Here is a 12,756-nt window from a genome sequence, read left to right on the forward strand (position 1 = left end):
ACATGCCAGAAACCATAACGCACTGATACGTTTCCTGATAGGAAATGCAAACGCCCTGTGAATCCACCAACAGGCTGGGCTGCCTCAGCAACATTTTCTAGCCCTGCTTCTCTGGCCATTTGTTTTCTTTTAAGTGCACAGTGAGCCCTGGGGAGGCCCTACAAGGCGGGGTTAAGGGCTGCTGCACCCTCAACCCACCTGGTCCCATTGGCAAGGCAGCTGTGGAGCAGGCAGCTGCCTGGCTGTGTTGATATCCACCACACACTAGCAGGATGAAGGACAGGCTGCTGGGAAGCCCTTTCCCCGAGGAAAGGGTGGGACACGTGGCTGCGGAGGAGCCCCTTGGCAGCAGGGGGAAGTGGGGCTGCCCTGTCCCAGCCACTGCCAGGATGGAAACTGCAGATCCAAAGTGCTCTTGTTGGCAGGCGGCTTCCTGCTGCTGAGCAGGAGTGGGAGTGGGGAATGGAGAGTGGGGAGCAGGGAACAGGGAAGAGAGCTTGGGGCTCCCTCCTGCTGCAGAGGCAAAAGCTTTGCCAGTCCTTGCCCGCTTACCTGCCCCAGCACCCGTGGTCATGGGAGCACATCCCACCCAACCATGTGCCAGCAAGCACCCACAAGGTGCTGCTTTGATGTGATTTCCCAAATTTTCACTGACTCCACGGCAGGGCTGGCAGGGAGCACTACTGATGAGCAGTGGGTCTGTGTGGGGGGTGCCAGAGGTGGTGGGGCACCCCCATCCTCTAGGACCTTCACAGGAGCCCTGGGTGCTGCTCAGGGAAGTCACATTTTTGTTAGAAGCTCCTTGATGCTGGAAAGCCAACACTTCTGAGCCACTGTTGGGCCCAGGACCTGCCCATTTGCTGCACATTTTAAACACCTATCCACCTGAATCCCAATAAAATTTTTATTTTCCTTTAGGACACTTTCCTGCTGCCTCAGCTCCAGCTTCTCTGGCAGAGGCTTGGTGCATGCCCCTGCCCTGGGTGCGTGGAGCCAGGGCACAGCACTGGGGCCAGGCTCTGGCTCTCTCCTTGAGCACGGCCATCTCAGGGCAGATGCCATAGAGGTGCTCCCCTCCTCCTCTGGCCCCCCAGCACCTCCCGGTGCTCTGCTCCCACCAAGGCAGCCCCCACAGCACCCCACGGACCACCAGGCAGATGCTGGCGGTCCCCTGGTCACCCGTCACGGGAGGCAGCAGGTGGGAGGTGGCGGGGCGCGGCAGTTAATGTGTAACCAGTGCCGTCACCTTTCACCCGCGCGCAGCCGTCGGGAGGGAGCGGGGCTGTGGCCGCAGCCGGGCTGGCTCCCAGGTGCTGGTGGTCTGCGGGGCCGTGCGGCGGGAGTGCAGGGGCTCGGCGGGGGCCCCAGGCCGTGTGGCCGTGGCCACACCTCGCCCTGCACGGCCGGCTCCACCGGCTTCCCAGCTTTCCCTGAGTCTTGTTTTTCTGCGCGGCAGTTTCCTGGAGCCAAATGGCTCCTGCCTGCCTGCTCGGGGTCTGCAGCCTCCTCTACGCCTGGTCAGTGGTGACGGGACACCCCTGCAGCCTCGATCACCAGGTAGGGTGGCCAAGGGGGCTCCAGTGTGGGCAGCAGCTGGGGGTGGGCAGGGACACCCCACTCGCGGTCCTGCCAGCACAGCTGGGGTGGCAGCACCGTGTGCTTGCGGGCAGCAGGCCCTGGCAGGCAGCTCCTGCTCTGCATGGCTTGAGAGACAATGAGCAATGAAAACCTACGGGAGGAAGTGGAGTTAACTGGGGGATGTGCAGTGCCAGTGGCCACCAGCCACAGGGGTGGTTCACCCACACGTGGAGCCTGGCTGTCCTGCTCCCAGCCCTGCAGCACCCTGTCTCCCAGCCCCACAACACCCCTGCTCCCAGCCTCAGGCTGAACACGTCACATTGTCCAGCCCATTCACCAGAGCACAGCAGGGCTGGCAAAGCCTTGTCTGAGCTGTGGCATTTCTGACTCTGGGGGTCTCTTGGCTGCAGCCATAACACAGCTGCCCATACGGGGTGCAGGGCGAGCAGCAGCGAAGCACTTTCCTGAGGGGCTCCCAGCCCCCCACTCCCTTCTCCAGTGCATGGTGATGCAGTGACTGAAGCCAGGGTCAGGGCAGCTGTGGGGTCAGGACCCCCACACGTCTGTCGGGGAGCAGGAAATAGAACTAACCCATCCCACTGGGACAAGCGCCGCAGGCAGTAGTTCAGCTGCACCAGGCAGGAGCCAGGGGAAGCAGGAAAAGTGGCTGTCGCGGACAGATGGCACAGGGCAGTGCTGCCCACCCAGCTCTCAGATACTCCCTCAGAAGGCTTGCACTGTTTTCCTCAGTGTCCCCAAGCCCAGCCCTGTCTGAGCTTGAGACAGGACCTGTGTGGTGCCCACATGGCTCAGCCCCATTATAACCTAGCCCTCAGCAGCCCAGCTTTGTAAGTGCACATCTATTCCTCTAGAAAGCAGAGACAGCAGGGTCTGATAGATTTAGGTGAACAGGAGGATGAAAGGAGAGGTGATCACATGAGAGGCAAAGAAATGAAAAGGCCAGTTAGCTGGGAACCAGCCAGACCTAGAAACACAGGACTATGGACCACAGCAAACTTCCAGCACGGCACCTCTGCCTGGGGGGCCCAAACACAGCATCGAGCAGGAGCCTGTGCCTGTCCAACCAAACTTAAACTGCTGACCTGATCTCTGGTAGCTTTAGTGTGGGCAGCTGACCCTCTCCAACATAAAGCCCAAGGAGGAGTAACACATGTTGGGGACTGCTCCCCAAAACCAGCTTGAATTTGACCACCCAGTTTTTAGGGGAAAAAAACTCTATCCGTGAGGGTTGATTGATCCATCCAGCATGCACGACCGGCCTTTTGGGACAGTGAATGGTCCCTGGTCTGTTTTGTTTAGTAGCCTCTGCCACTCGCAGTGTATCATCAGAAACAGGGGAGGGCTGGAGGCATGGGTGCAATATCCTGCACAGGCCCCGAGGAGCAGCTCTTGGCAGGGGTGCCTGGTGCAGGTCCCACTGCTCCTGCCTGCCGCTGCCTGTCTGCCTGCCCTTCCAGCAGGCAGGGATCTTGCTCACTGCCTTGCCCCCACTGGGAGGACGCCCTTGTGTCACACAAGAGCTCCCTGGGGGCTGGAGGTGGCGATCTGGGGGAGGAAGAGGAAGGCCCTCTGCAAGCTGACTCTGTATGACAACTGCCCTGTAAGGGAGGACAGGAGAGTGACAACCTGGTCCCTTCACACCCATCTTGTCTGTTTGGGTTCTCCACGCTCCTTCTTTACTCCTTCAGTTGGCTGCTCAGTCCTGGCTGTCCAGCTCATCTTTCTCCATTTATCCTGGCCCACACCAAACTGGCAACTCATGGTTTTTTTTAAAGTTCTTTGTGTCTTTGCTTTTTTAAAATCTGCAAGGGTAATTAATTAAGGGGTTTGAACTTCTGGGGAGTCTCAGTCTAGAGACCCTCTCCAGCACAGAGAGCCTATCTCAGACAGCAGCTCTTTTCCCAGGGATGGGCCGACTGCAATGGGAAGAGCCTCCTGCACGCTCCAAGTTCCCTTCCAAGCAACATCACTGGTTTGGACCTCTCCTTCAACTCCTTGGTTGTGCCTCATCATGGGACTCTGTTGATGCATTTCCCTTCCCTGCGGTCCCTCAACCTCTCAAGCAATGCCCTGCTAGCACTGAGCCCAGCAGTCTTCTCCAACCTCAGGGCACTGCGTTTGCTGGACCTGAGCAGCTGCAGCATCACCTACCTCCACACGGACACTTTCAAGGGCTTGGGAAACTTGCAGACACTGCTCCTAAGAAATAACAGTCTGCAAGGGCTTGAGGTCCCTTTCTTCCTGCCGCTGAAGGCTCTTTTCCACCTGGACCTGCAGCACAATGCGCTGGTCTCTGTGGACGCTCTGAGCCTGCAGCTGATGGAGGCAGTCCCGCAGGTCCTGCTAGAAGGGAACCCCTGGGTCTGTGACTGCACCGCGCACCCTCTGCAGCAGTGGCTACAGCGCAGGCAAGGTGAGCGGGCAGGGGTGGCTGGCAGGAGAGGTGTCAGGTGGGAGAAATCCTGGGTGCAGGGGTCCCGCTCAATCCTTTTGCTCCAACTCCAGGCATGCTCTGAGATGGCTCTCCAGGGACGTCTCCCACCCTGTTGAGGGACAGCGAACCAAAAGGGGATGTGTCTGTTCCTTGCTTGCAGTTACATATGATACCAAAGACTTCTAGAAATGACAGCAGGATAATTTAGCCACTCTTCTGGGAAAGGGGCTGCATGTGCTCTTCAGCCCCTAAATCCACCTATATGTATCTACATGGAGTGACCACATTTTCAAGAGCTGCTGAGCACTTGGCAGCTCCTCCATTGGAGCCAGATCAGCTCCATCCCTCTGAGCTCAGCTCTCAAGCAAGAGCAGCCCTGTGACAGTGGGGTTTCTATTAGTATCCATGAATTTGACATTATCCAGTTAAAAGGAACCTGCTAAACAGTCACACACTTGAATGACTCCTTGGTCAGGGAATTTTTTCTTTGGTTGTGCCTTACAATGTGCTGAGGGTGAGTGAGGCTGGAGGGCAGACCCAGGAGCACCTTGTGATGTGTCCCATCAACCTGGGAGCAAGCAGAGATAGTTTTCTCTAAATTGGGGAGGAGATGGGCAAAGACCCCTGGTCCCACCTTAGTCGATGTGTCTTCCAGCTGTGCAGGTGACCTGTGCGTTGCCCCCGGGGCTGCAGGGCCGGGAGGTCGCAGGTCTGGATTCCCAGGAGCTGGGCTGCTGGATGAAGCAGCGGTTTCCTCGGTGGGTCAGCACGGCGCAGCAGATCACAGTGACCCACAACAACAGTAAGTTGTGCAGCTACGGAGGCGTCCGTAAGGTCTAGCTCACTCTTGCCCTCCGTCATGCCAGAGGGGACCATAGGTGGAGACCCCCTGCTCTGCCTGCAGTCCCAGGGGCTCCAGCTGCCCAGCCGCCGCTGGTGCAGTGGCTTGGTGGGGAGGGTGGCCACCACCTGGAGGTGTTTTCTGGCTTTGCAACAGAAAAGTTAGCAGATGCCACAAAGCCACACAGCGCACAGACTCCACAGTGATGGGCACCATTATCAGACAGCAGTCTGGCAGTTTTCCTCGCAGTGTTCACACCCCCTTGGTAGCTAGCTCTTGGTGAAGAGCATTTATATTACTCCTAATGAAAGCAATCCAGTGCTGGCTGCACGCTGCAGGCACGCACAGGGCTGGCTGCTGAGGAGCGCTGGGTATGCCACAGGCTGACCCGCTGTGCCCTGATGTGTCTTTCTTGTGCCGCAGCCACCACAGCACCTGCCGGGAAGGGGGGAAGGAGCTGGCCGTACCTGGTGGGCTTCCTGGTGGCAGCAATCGGCATCTCTGTCCTGATCGCGCTGGCTGCCAAGTGCAAGCTCTTCCACAAGAACTTTGCCAGCTACCGCCACCGGCCACTACCTGAAACCAGCTCGATCGGAGGCAGCCCCATGGAGGACGGCAGTGGCTGGAACAGGGGGTCCTCAGGCCGGGGAGACTGCGAGAGACACCCCATGCCCGGTGCTGCTGACCTTCAAGCTGAGGATGACGACGGCTTCATCGAAGACAACTACATCCAGCCAAGTGAGCAGCTGCCAGAGGAAGAGGAGCGGGGGTCGCACCTCTCCATCTGAGCCTGCAGCCCAGCCACCACCGCTGCAGCCTCTCTCTGTCCCCCTCATCTCCATCTCCCTCCTGCCCTTTCCCACCTGCCCTTGGCTTTTGCCCCCACGTGACTGGGGACAGGAAGAAAGGAGAGGAGAGAGGAGAGAGGGGAGGAGAGGGGAGGAGAGGGGAGGAGAGGAGAGGAGAGGAGAGGAGAGGAGAGGAGAGGAGAGGAGAGGAGAGGAGAGGAGAGGAGAGGAGAGGAGAGGAGAGGAGAGGAGAGGAGAGGAGAGGAGAGGAGAGGAGAGGAGAGGAGAGGAGAGGAGAGGAGAGGAGAGGAGAGGAGAGGAGAGGAGAGGAGAGGAGAGGAGAGGAGAGGAGAGGAGAGGAGAGGAGAGGTGGGCTGGGAATGGTGATGGAGGCTGAAGGCAGCCAGCCCCACAGTGCCCCAGTGTGACGCCAACAGGGCTACACCGGCAGAGGGACACCAGACCCGCTGCTGCTCTCCCAGCCCTGCTCAGATGCTGAGGATGAAGGAGATGGTGCCTATCCTGCCCAGGCAGCCTGGTGGGGTGGGGAGAGCCTGCCCTAGTGCTCCCTGTGGGGTCTCAGGCACTGGCCCTGCTCCCCCCCGGTTGCAGACCCAGCTCTGCTCTGTCCCTCAATATATTGTCACTCCGGGTGTGATTAAAGCATGATTTAATCCTGCCTCTGCCTGCGATGGTTTGTTGGGGCTCTCCCAGTGGTGGTGCCAGGAGGAGACCCCCAGCCCCATAGCTGGGATGTGGCTTTTTTTGCATGTGCTTTCAAGGACCATAAATACATTCCTTGTTAACTGCAGCAGTGAGAGAACAGGTCTGTGGCACAAGTGCTCTTGTGCAAACAAATCTGTCACCTGCTGTGGTGCGGACAGCCTCCGTGCGTCATTGCAGAGTTTCTCTGCACGTCTCTCCAGCATTGCTTCCCGCCGCGTCACTTCTCTCTTCTCTCTCTTCCCTCTCCAGCAAGATGTGCTAGAAAGGCACTTACCTTTCCATGTCGGCTCTGCAGAGCTGAGCAAACTTGTTGGCGGCGCCGGTTGTGGCGTCAGGCAGGCACATGCGCTGGGGTGAGACAGCCCTGTCCCCCGGCACCCATTATAGTGTTCCATCTGTATCTCTAACCATGGAATTATACAAACATTATAATTTTTGCATTCCTGTCATCTTTGTGGTACGATAAACAGCACATGAGACATAGGTATCTGCAAGTTGTTTCTGCTGTAGCCAGTCGTGCCTGTGTGGGTCATGCTGGGGTTAAAAGCAGGGAGCAGCAGCAGCATTCGCCCTCCATAGTCAGCGTTTCACAAGGCTGGTGCCATTGGGCTGGGAAGATTTCCCAGGGCACAGTCGGCTTCTTACAGTCCCTGATAGCCCAGGAATCTCCCTCATGCTCCAGAGCATGAAGCATCATCACAGGGACAACATTTCTTGCAGCCCCCCATTTCTTTCAAACCTCCATTTCACTGTAAACTGCCTTTCTATTTCTCTACTCATTAAGATATTTACAGAGCACACTGTAGGCAAAACTAAATAATACACGTCAGAGAATGTAAACCAAAGGGGATGACGGGGTCAGGCATTGGATGGGTGATACAGGCCAGTGGCTTAAAGCAGCTTCCAGAGAGGGAACGTGCCAGTTGAAGCCAGGAGGAGGAGGAAAACCTGCTGGCTTGTTTCACTGGGCAGCCCGTTTTCGCTCTTAAATGCCATTTTCTAAACTGAGCTTTACTTGTGCAGTCCCTGCCTCATGTTTTGCTTTCTGGGCTCATCTTAACAGCTACCTGTGAGAATACAATATATGCTGTAATTTTTGGAAATTTCTAATATCTTTCAGGTAAGATAGGTGACTTAAACCTGGGGGCTGGGAAAATGCATTTCTGGTATCTTTTGGAGGGTATTTTCTGGGCTTTTCAACATGCTTTTCAATCACAAGAACTTGTGCTAGATGCAGTATTTTACTTTTGGTCTCAGCAATGTCTTAAATGAGATTAAAAATAAAACTGCTCAGACTTACTTATGCAGGATCTTGCTCACTCTCATCCCTCAGTATGTAGTGGTGAGTTGTTTGTCTACTTTGACCCTGCTGGGAGGCCCACCCGTTTATTCTTTAACTGAGCAGACGTGACCGTTTTTCTGGTGTGCAGGGGGCCCTGGTCCCGTGGCAGCCCCTCTGCCCTCTCTGCAGGCAGCTCCAGTGCAAGCAGACAGGAGCCTGGCAGCTCACGTTGGGGGAAATGCATCTGGCATGCAGAGCTGGAAATACAAGAGGGTCAGAGCAGAAAAGGAGGTGCCTTCTCAAGGTGGGTCCCCCAGGAAGCTGCCAGAATGATGGTGGTTGAGGCTGGCGGACGGGTGCAGTAGCAGGCATGCAGGCAGACTGGTTCCCAGCTCCTTGCAGGCAGCAGCTGTCGCCGTGAGGCTGGAGGCTCAGCCCTACTGCAGGGCAAAACAGCTTCTCTGTAAACAAACCAGCCGGCACTGACAAATTCAGGAGGCTTTGTGAGCTCCATGTGAGCATCTTTCAGGGGCATGGCCAGGTTTTAGCTTCACAGAGCAGTGGTAGGGGGGACTGGCTATGTCTAGGTCTTTAAGCAGAGGGACATGCAAGTCTGGAGGTGAGAGTTGTGTATCAGGAAATAAGTACTGGTATTTGAGGGGCTGTGGTGGTGGAGCCACACTAGCTGATGAGCTGAAACCACAGCACAGGAGGGACCCTGGGCTGTCATGATTTCTGTCCTGGGCTCAGCCTCAGCAGAGGCCAGCTCTGCACAGCCCTGGCACCTCCTGCTCCGCAGAGAGGCCAACGCTCAAGCATCAGCCTTCAACACAGTTGACTTCTGTAACACTTTATTATCTATTTCCACACACAACACAGGGACCAAGAAAGGAACAAGACAGTACCACTGCTGCAGAGGTGGGTCAGTGACTGGGGCAGCGCAGGCTGTCCATCTGGACAGCCAGACAGCCAAACCACCATTTTCAGGGACAGCCTGTTCTCAGACATTATTTCCTTGGGTTGCTCTCACCGCCCATGAACATCCTTTTCTGACACAATTCGTGGGCACTTTGGGCACATTTTGAAGGGGCTATGGAGGGCAGGATTCACATTAGCATGCAGGCAGCATGGAGCTGCGAGCTGGGTGCAGTCATGCATCTTCACAGAAATGCCCAGATGTGCAAAACAGCTGGTGTGCAGGCAGCTGCAGCCTGTCCACATGTGCAGGTTAGGGGAGCTGGGGGTAACTGCTAAAGCACTGCAATAGGCAGAGGTGGTGCAGCTTGGTTTAACTGCACGTGCCACTGACACAGATGTGCAGAGCAGCAGGAATGGTAATGGTGCAAAACTGTCCAGCTCTGGCCTGTCCCTCCCTATACACGCACAGGGGTCCCTGCTGGACCTGGTGTCAAAGAGCCTGGAGGGGAAGGACAGCTCTTTGCTTCGCAGAGTTTTAGCACAGAAATACCTGAGCTTGGTACCACCCTCTGAACTCTTGGGCAGATTAAGGGAAGTGATGCAGAGAGAGGAGGAAACAGCGGTTTAATAAAATCTATGGATGATGTGAAAGTGGCAGAGGAAAATGTAGAAATAACAGAGATCCAGAAATAAAAGCTAAAATGATGTTCCTGTACTTTGGGGAAAAAATCCAAGGCTTCTGTGGAAGGAAAGCCAGCAGGAGCAGGACAAGAGTGGGTGAATACAGAAATGCCCTCATGCTACCTGAGTACATCGGGGACAGTGTGGTCTGGAGCTGCAAAGGGATGAAGTCCTCATTGTCCAGCGTATAGCTGGTGGGGTTCATTGATGCTGAACTCTGACACTGCCTCCAGGTGTAACACAGACAGTGATTTGTGCTGTTACTAACGGAATGAGCTACTATCCTCTTCCAATAAATTTTCTACCAGGCACCAAAAAATAATAGTTCCATTACAGAGGGAATTTAGCAAATAATGAGCAAAAATAACAGTTGGGGCAGAGCAGCTTAGGTGAGGAGGGACAGGAGCAGTCAGGAAGATGAGGAGGAAGAGAACGTTGCACAGGAGCAGCTTTGCTAAGAGTTTAGCATCTGTGTCTATGGAAAGGGCTGTGAAATGGTTTGTGGGTATATGGAGGAAATGAGAATTTTGACAGGTAACTTAGCCTCAAGTCACAGGAAAAGCTCCCGAGGCGAGTTGTTACTCTGCCTCTGGGAAAGACACCTCAGTGCTAGATACCTTGTAGAGATAAAAACACCAAAAAAGCTCCAGGTAAGGCCCAAGTGGTAGCAAAAGACCTTTTCTGCCCCACAGCAGCTGCAGCACTTGGGAGACAGAAACCATGCAGGAACAGGCAGGGACTGGCTTGAGCTGCAGCGCTCCTGCAGCAGCAGGGGTGCCTCTTGCTTGGGAAACTCCTGTCAGAGGGCAACAGTGCTCCCGCCTCGCACCACCCTTGCAGAGCAGCATTATCCCTTCACCATCCCCCAGCGACTGCACCTTGCGGCTTGTGGCTCATGTGGCTGGAGCACTCTGGCATGATAACAGAGTCCCAGCACAGTCCAGACTGATAGCCTGTCAGGGACCTGACACCAACACCCTTTGATCACCCCTTTGATAAACCACAGAAGGTGGTGGGCTGCCGAAATGTAACATTGAAACAGATCCTGGCATTGCAAACACAAACGGTGTTTCATGTGGGGTCCAGCCATGCTGGGGCTCTGGCACAGACATCCCATGAAAATCCCACGCTCGCTCCCACAGACACGCAGATGTTTGCTCAGGAGCAGCCCCTGCAGCTGTACCTCCCACCAAGCTCCCTTCGCTTGCGCTGCATGCCTGTTGACATGCAGAATATTTCCTGCCATTCATCAGCTGCTAGAGGCTCTACTTTGCTCAGGAGTTAGCGGCTCTGCACAAAGCACAGAGTGGTTTTATACCACCTGCAATCACAGCCTCTCCTGCCAGGAGAGCACACAACACAGCTCTGGGAACTGCAGGAACCAAGCAAGTACTGGGGTCCCCAGGGGTACAGGACAGGCTCACCTTAACTCTGTGACAGGGGTCACAGCTGGGTGGGCAGCAGCTGCCGCAGGAGGCTTTGTGGAGATAAAACACCAGCCAAGCCAGTGCTGTGCTCCTAACGCGTCAGGTCACGGAGCCCATCCAGGCACCCCAAGTCCCTGCTGTGCCGTCAGCCTGGGGCAAAGCAAATGCCAGTCATCTCCGAAAGAAGCACAAGGCACACTGCAACGCGCACCCTTCCTGCGGGAAAGGCTGGCACAAGCCCTGCTGATGGGTTGTATCCAGTGAGGCTCACGCAGGGGTGTCCTGGGTCAGATCAGGTTGGCCATGCTGGAGGTGGGAGGAAGCCGCCTGTTCGCAGCGAGGCGGCCAGAGATGGTGAAGACACGGATCTCGCCGGTCTCCAGGCTCCGAGGAGCAGCCTGGCGACAGGAGGTGCAGAGCAGGTAGAGCAGCAGGCAGAGGAGGATGGCACTGCCAGCGGTCAGGAGGACAACCCCGCTGGTGAACATGCTGGCCAGTGGCCGTGCAGGGCTCAGCTGCATGGTCGTGGTGGAGAGGATGGTGAGCACGACCCCACAGACCACCAGCACCAGGGCACTGAGCAGCAGCACCAGGCAGTCCGAGAAGCCCCCGCTCTTCAGGAGCTCAATCTGATCCCGGCTGCGGATGCAGTTCATGTCCTGGATTGCAGAGCTCAGCAGCTGCTTCAGCAGCACGAGCAGGGCCAGGAGGCAGAGTGTGGTGCCCACAGCCAGCCTCCACTCCCCAGACCGGCTGCTAGTGCTGTACAGTAGGATGATGCCACCAATCCCGCAGGCCAGGATCAGCACCACAGCCATCCCATAGCACAGGATGGACTTCTTGGGGTCCTGGAACCACCAGAGCTCCACATGTTCCTCCAAGATGTTCCTCTGGATGTGGTCTGCATCCACAGGGGTGCGGGGGCTGCTCAGTTCTGCCAGCTCTGGCATGGTGGACGGCTGGATGGGGAGGGCACGGTGGGGTGGTTGCACTGATGAATCTACACCCTTACAGCGATGTGGAGGGTCAAGGCAGCAGCAGTTTCAAAGGCAGCTGCATTTCTCAAGAGGGGATGCCTCTGTCTCATTCTCTGGAGCCTGGTGGAGCTGCCTTCTGCAGCAGTGTCGCCTGAAGAGCTATGGTCCATGCGCTGGGGCTGAGCCCGCCCCCCAGGCAGGGCTGCAGGACATGGTGGAGCATCCCCTGAGCAGCACCATAAGGGAACAACCAGGGCTGTGTCCTTCCTTTCCTGTGTCTTTTATCTGAAAGAGTCAAGAAGAGATATTATTAAACAGAGACCCTGCTCCCTGTACCAAAAAATCCCCAGCCAAACCCTGGGCCTTGGTCGCCCCAGGCTGGCCTGCAGACCTTCCCCTGCCTCCCTCACAGCAGCCCCATGCGTTGGAGCACAGCTCAGCCACGCGTGTCTTCCTGGGAGACCTCTGTGCACTGCGGGGGGACCTCAGCCTGCCCCAAGGGTGAGTCTCCTGCCTCCCCAGCCCCCTGAGCCCTGCTCAGAGGCTACTGGCACATCACTGCCCACAGGACTCTGCCTGCAGCTGGTGCTGCCAGCAGGGCAGGGACAGAGCAGAGGCAGGTCTCTCCTGGGATAAAGCCCCATTCACAGCTCTGGCTTCACATGCTCCCTCATCAGCATCAGCCTCTTGTCACCAACTGGCTCTGCTGCCCAGAATGACAGCAGGAGGTGGGGGTCAGGACTGGGGCTTAACCCTTCCAGTCCAGTCACTGGAAGAGCAAGAGCTGCCCTTGCTGTAAGTTCTCAGACCTGTCCCCATTCCTGCATTGCCAGTGGTTCCCCCTCTCAAGTTCTCTAGAGATATATGACGGTTACATCTCCAGTGGTCTCAGCACTTCCCTGGAAAGAATCCCCAGACAGCTGGGACCTGGTACCCTACAATTTTGCTCTCCTCTCTGCTGATCCCTGAAGCACTTCACCACTGGAGGGGAGCAGGGGAAGGGCAGCAGTGGCTGCAGCGTGGAGGCAGGCTCCGTGGTGCTGTGCTTAGCTGGGCTCCCCTTGGCACAGTGCCTTGTCTCAC

General features: G+C 56.5%; 2 protein-coding genes across 5 annotated transcripts; one reads left to right on the forward strand and one right to left on the reverse strand.

Moving 5' to 3' along the window:
- The first annotated feature begins 1,259 nt into the window (after positions 1-1,259).
- Positions 1,260-5,811, forward strand: C8H1orf210 (chromosome 8 C1orf210 homolog). 3 transcript variants are annotated; one of them, XM_074832267.1, is made up of 4 exons: positions 1,260-1,557; positions 3,493-4,012; positions 4,689-4,835; positions 5,298-5,811. In XM_074832267.1, the coding sequence occupies exons 1-4, from the start codon at positions 1,471-1,473 to the stop codon at positions 5,660-5,662; spliced, it is 1,119 nt and encodes a 372-aa protein (XP_074688368.1). In that variant the 5' UTR covers positions 1,260-1,470; the 3' UTR covers positions 5,663-5,811. The 3 variants fall into 3 exon arrangements, with proteins under 3 accessions (XP_074688368.1, XP_074688369.1, XP_074688370.1); XM_074832268.1 differs by having other exon boundaries at positions 3,505-4,012; XM_074832269.1 differs by having other exon boundaries at positions 1,261-1,557; positions 3,877-4,012; positions 5,298-5,810.
- A 2,693-nt stretch (positions 5,812-8,504) lies between these two features.
- TMEM125 (transmembrane protein 125) lies at positions 8,505-12,226 on the reverse strand. Of its 2 annotated transcripts, none has more exons than XM_074832272.1 (2): positions 12,084-12,226; positions 8,505-11,958 (listed from the first exon to the last, which is right to left on the reverse strand). In XM_074832272.1, exon 2 carries the CDS (start codon positions 11,644-11,646, stop codon positions 10,984-10,986), a length of 663 nt encoding a protein of 220 aa, XP_074688373.1. In that variant the 5' UTR covers positions 11,647-11,958; positions 12,084-12,226; the 3' UTR covers positions 8,505-10,983. The 2 variants fall into 2 exon arrangements, with proteins under 2 accessions (XP_074688373.1, XP_074688371.1); XM_074832270.1 differs by having other exon boundaries at positions 12,065-12,226.
- Between the last annotated feature and the right edge of the window lie 530 nt (positions 12,227-12,756).

The sequence above is a fragment of the Strix aluco genome, chromosome 8, assembly GCF_031877795.1.
Source record: "Strix aluco isolate bStrAlu1 chromosome 8, bStrAlu1.hap1, whole genome shotgun sequence".
Classification (NCBI taxonomy): domain Eukaryota; kingdom Metazoa; phylum Chordata; class Aves; order Strigiformes; family Strigidae; genus Strix; species Strix aluco.

Bases quoted from the DNA above. Each gene is read 5' to 3' on its own strand.
- TMEM125 (XM_074832272.1), bottom strand. From the start codon at position 11,646: ATGCCAGAGCTGGCAGAACTGAGCAGCCCCCGCACCCCTGTGGATGCA.
- C8H1orf210 (XM_074832267.1), top strand. From the start codon at position 1,471: ATGGCTCCTGCCTGCCTGCTCGGGGTCTGCAGCCTCCTCTACGCCTGG. The intron at 4,013-4,688 runs GTGAGCGGGCAG...TGTGTCTTCCAG, and splicing joins GTGGCTACAGCGCAGGCAAG to CTGTGCAGGTGACCTGTGCG. The intron at 4,836-5,297 runs GTAAGTTGTGCA...CTTGTGCCGCAG, and splicing joins CACAGTGACCCACAACAACA to CCACCACAGCACCTGCCGGG.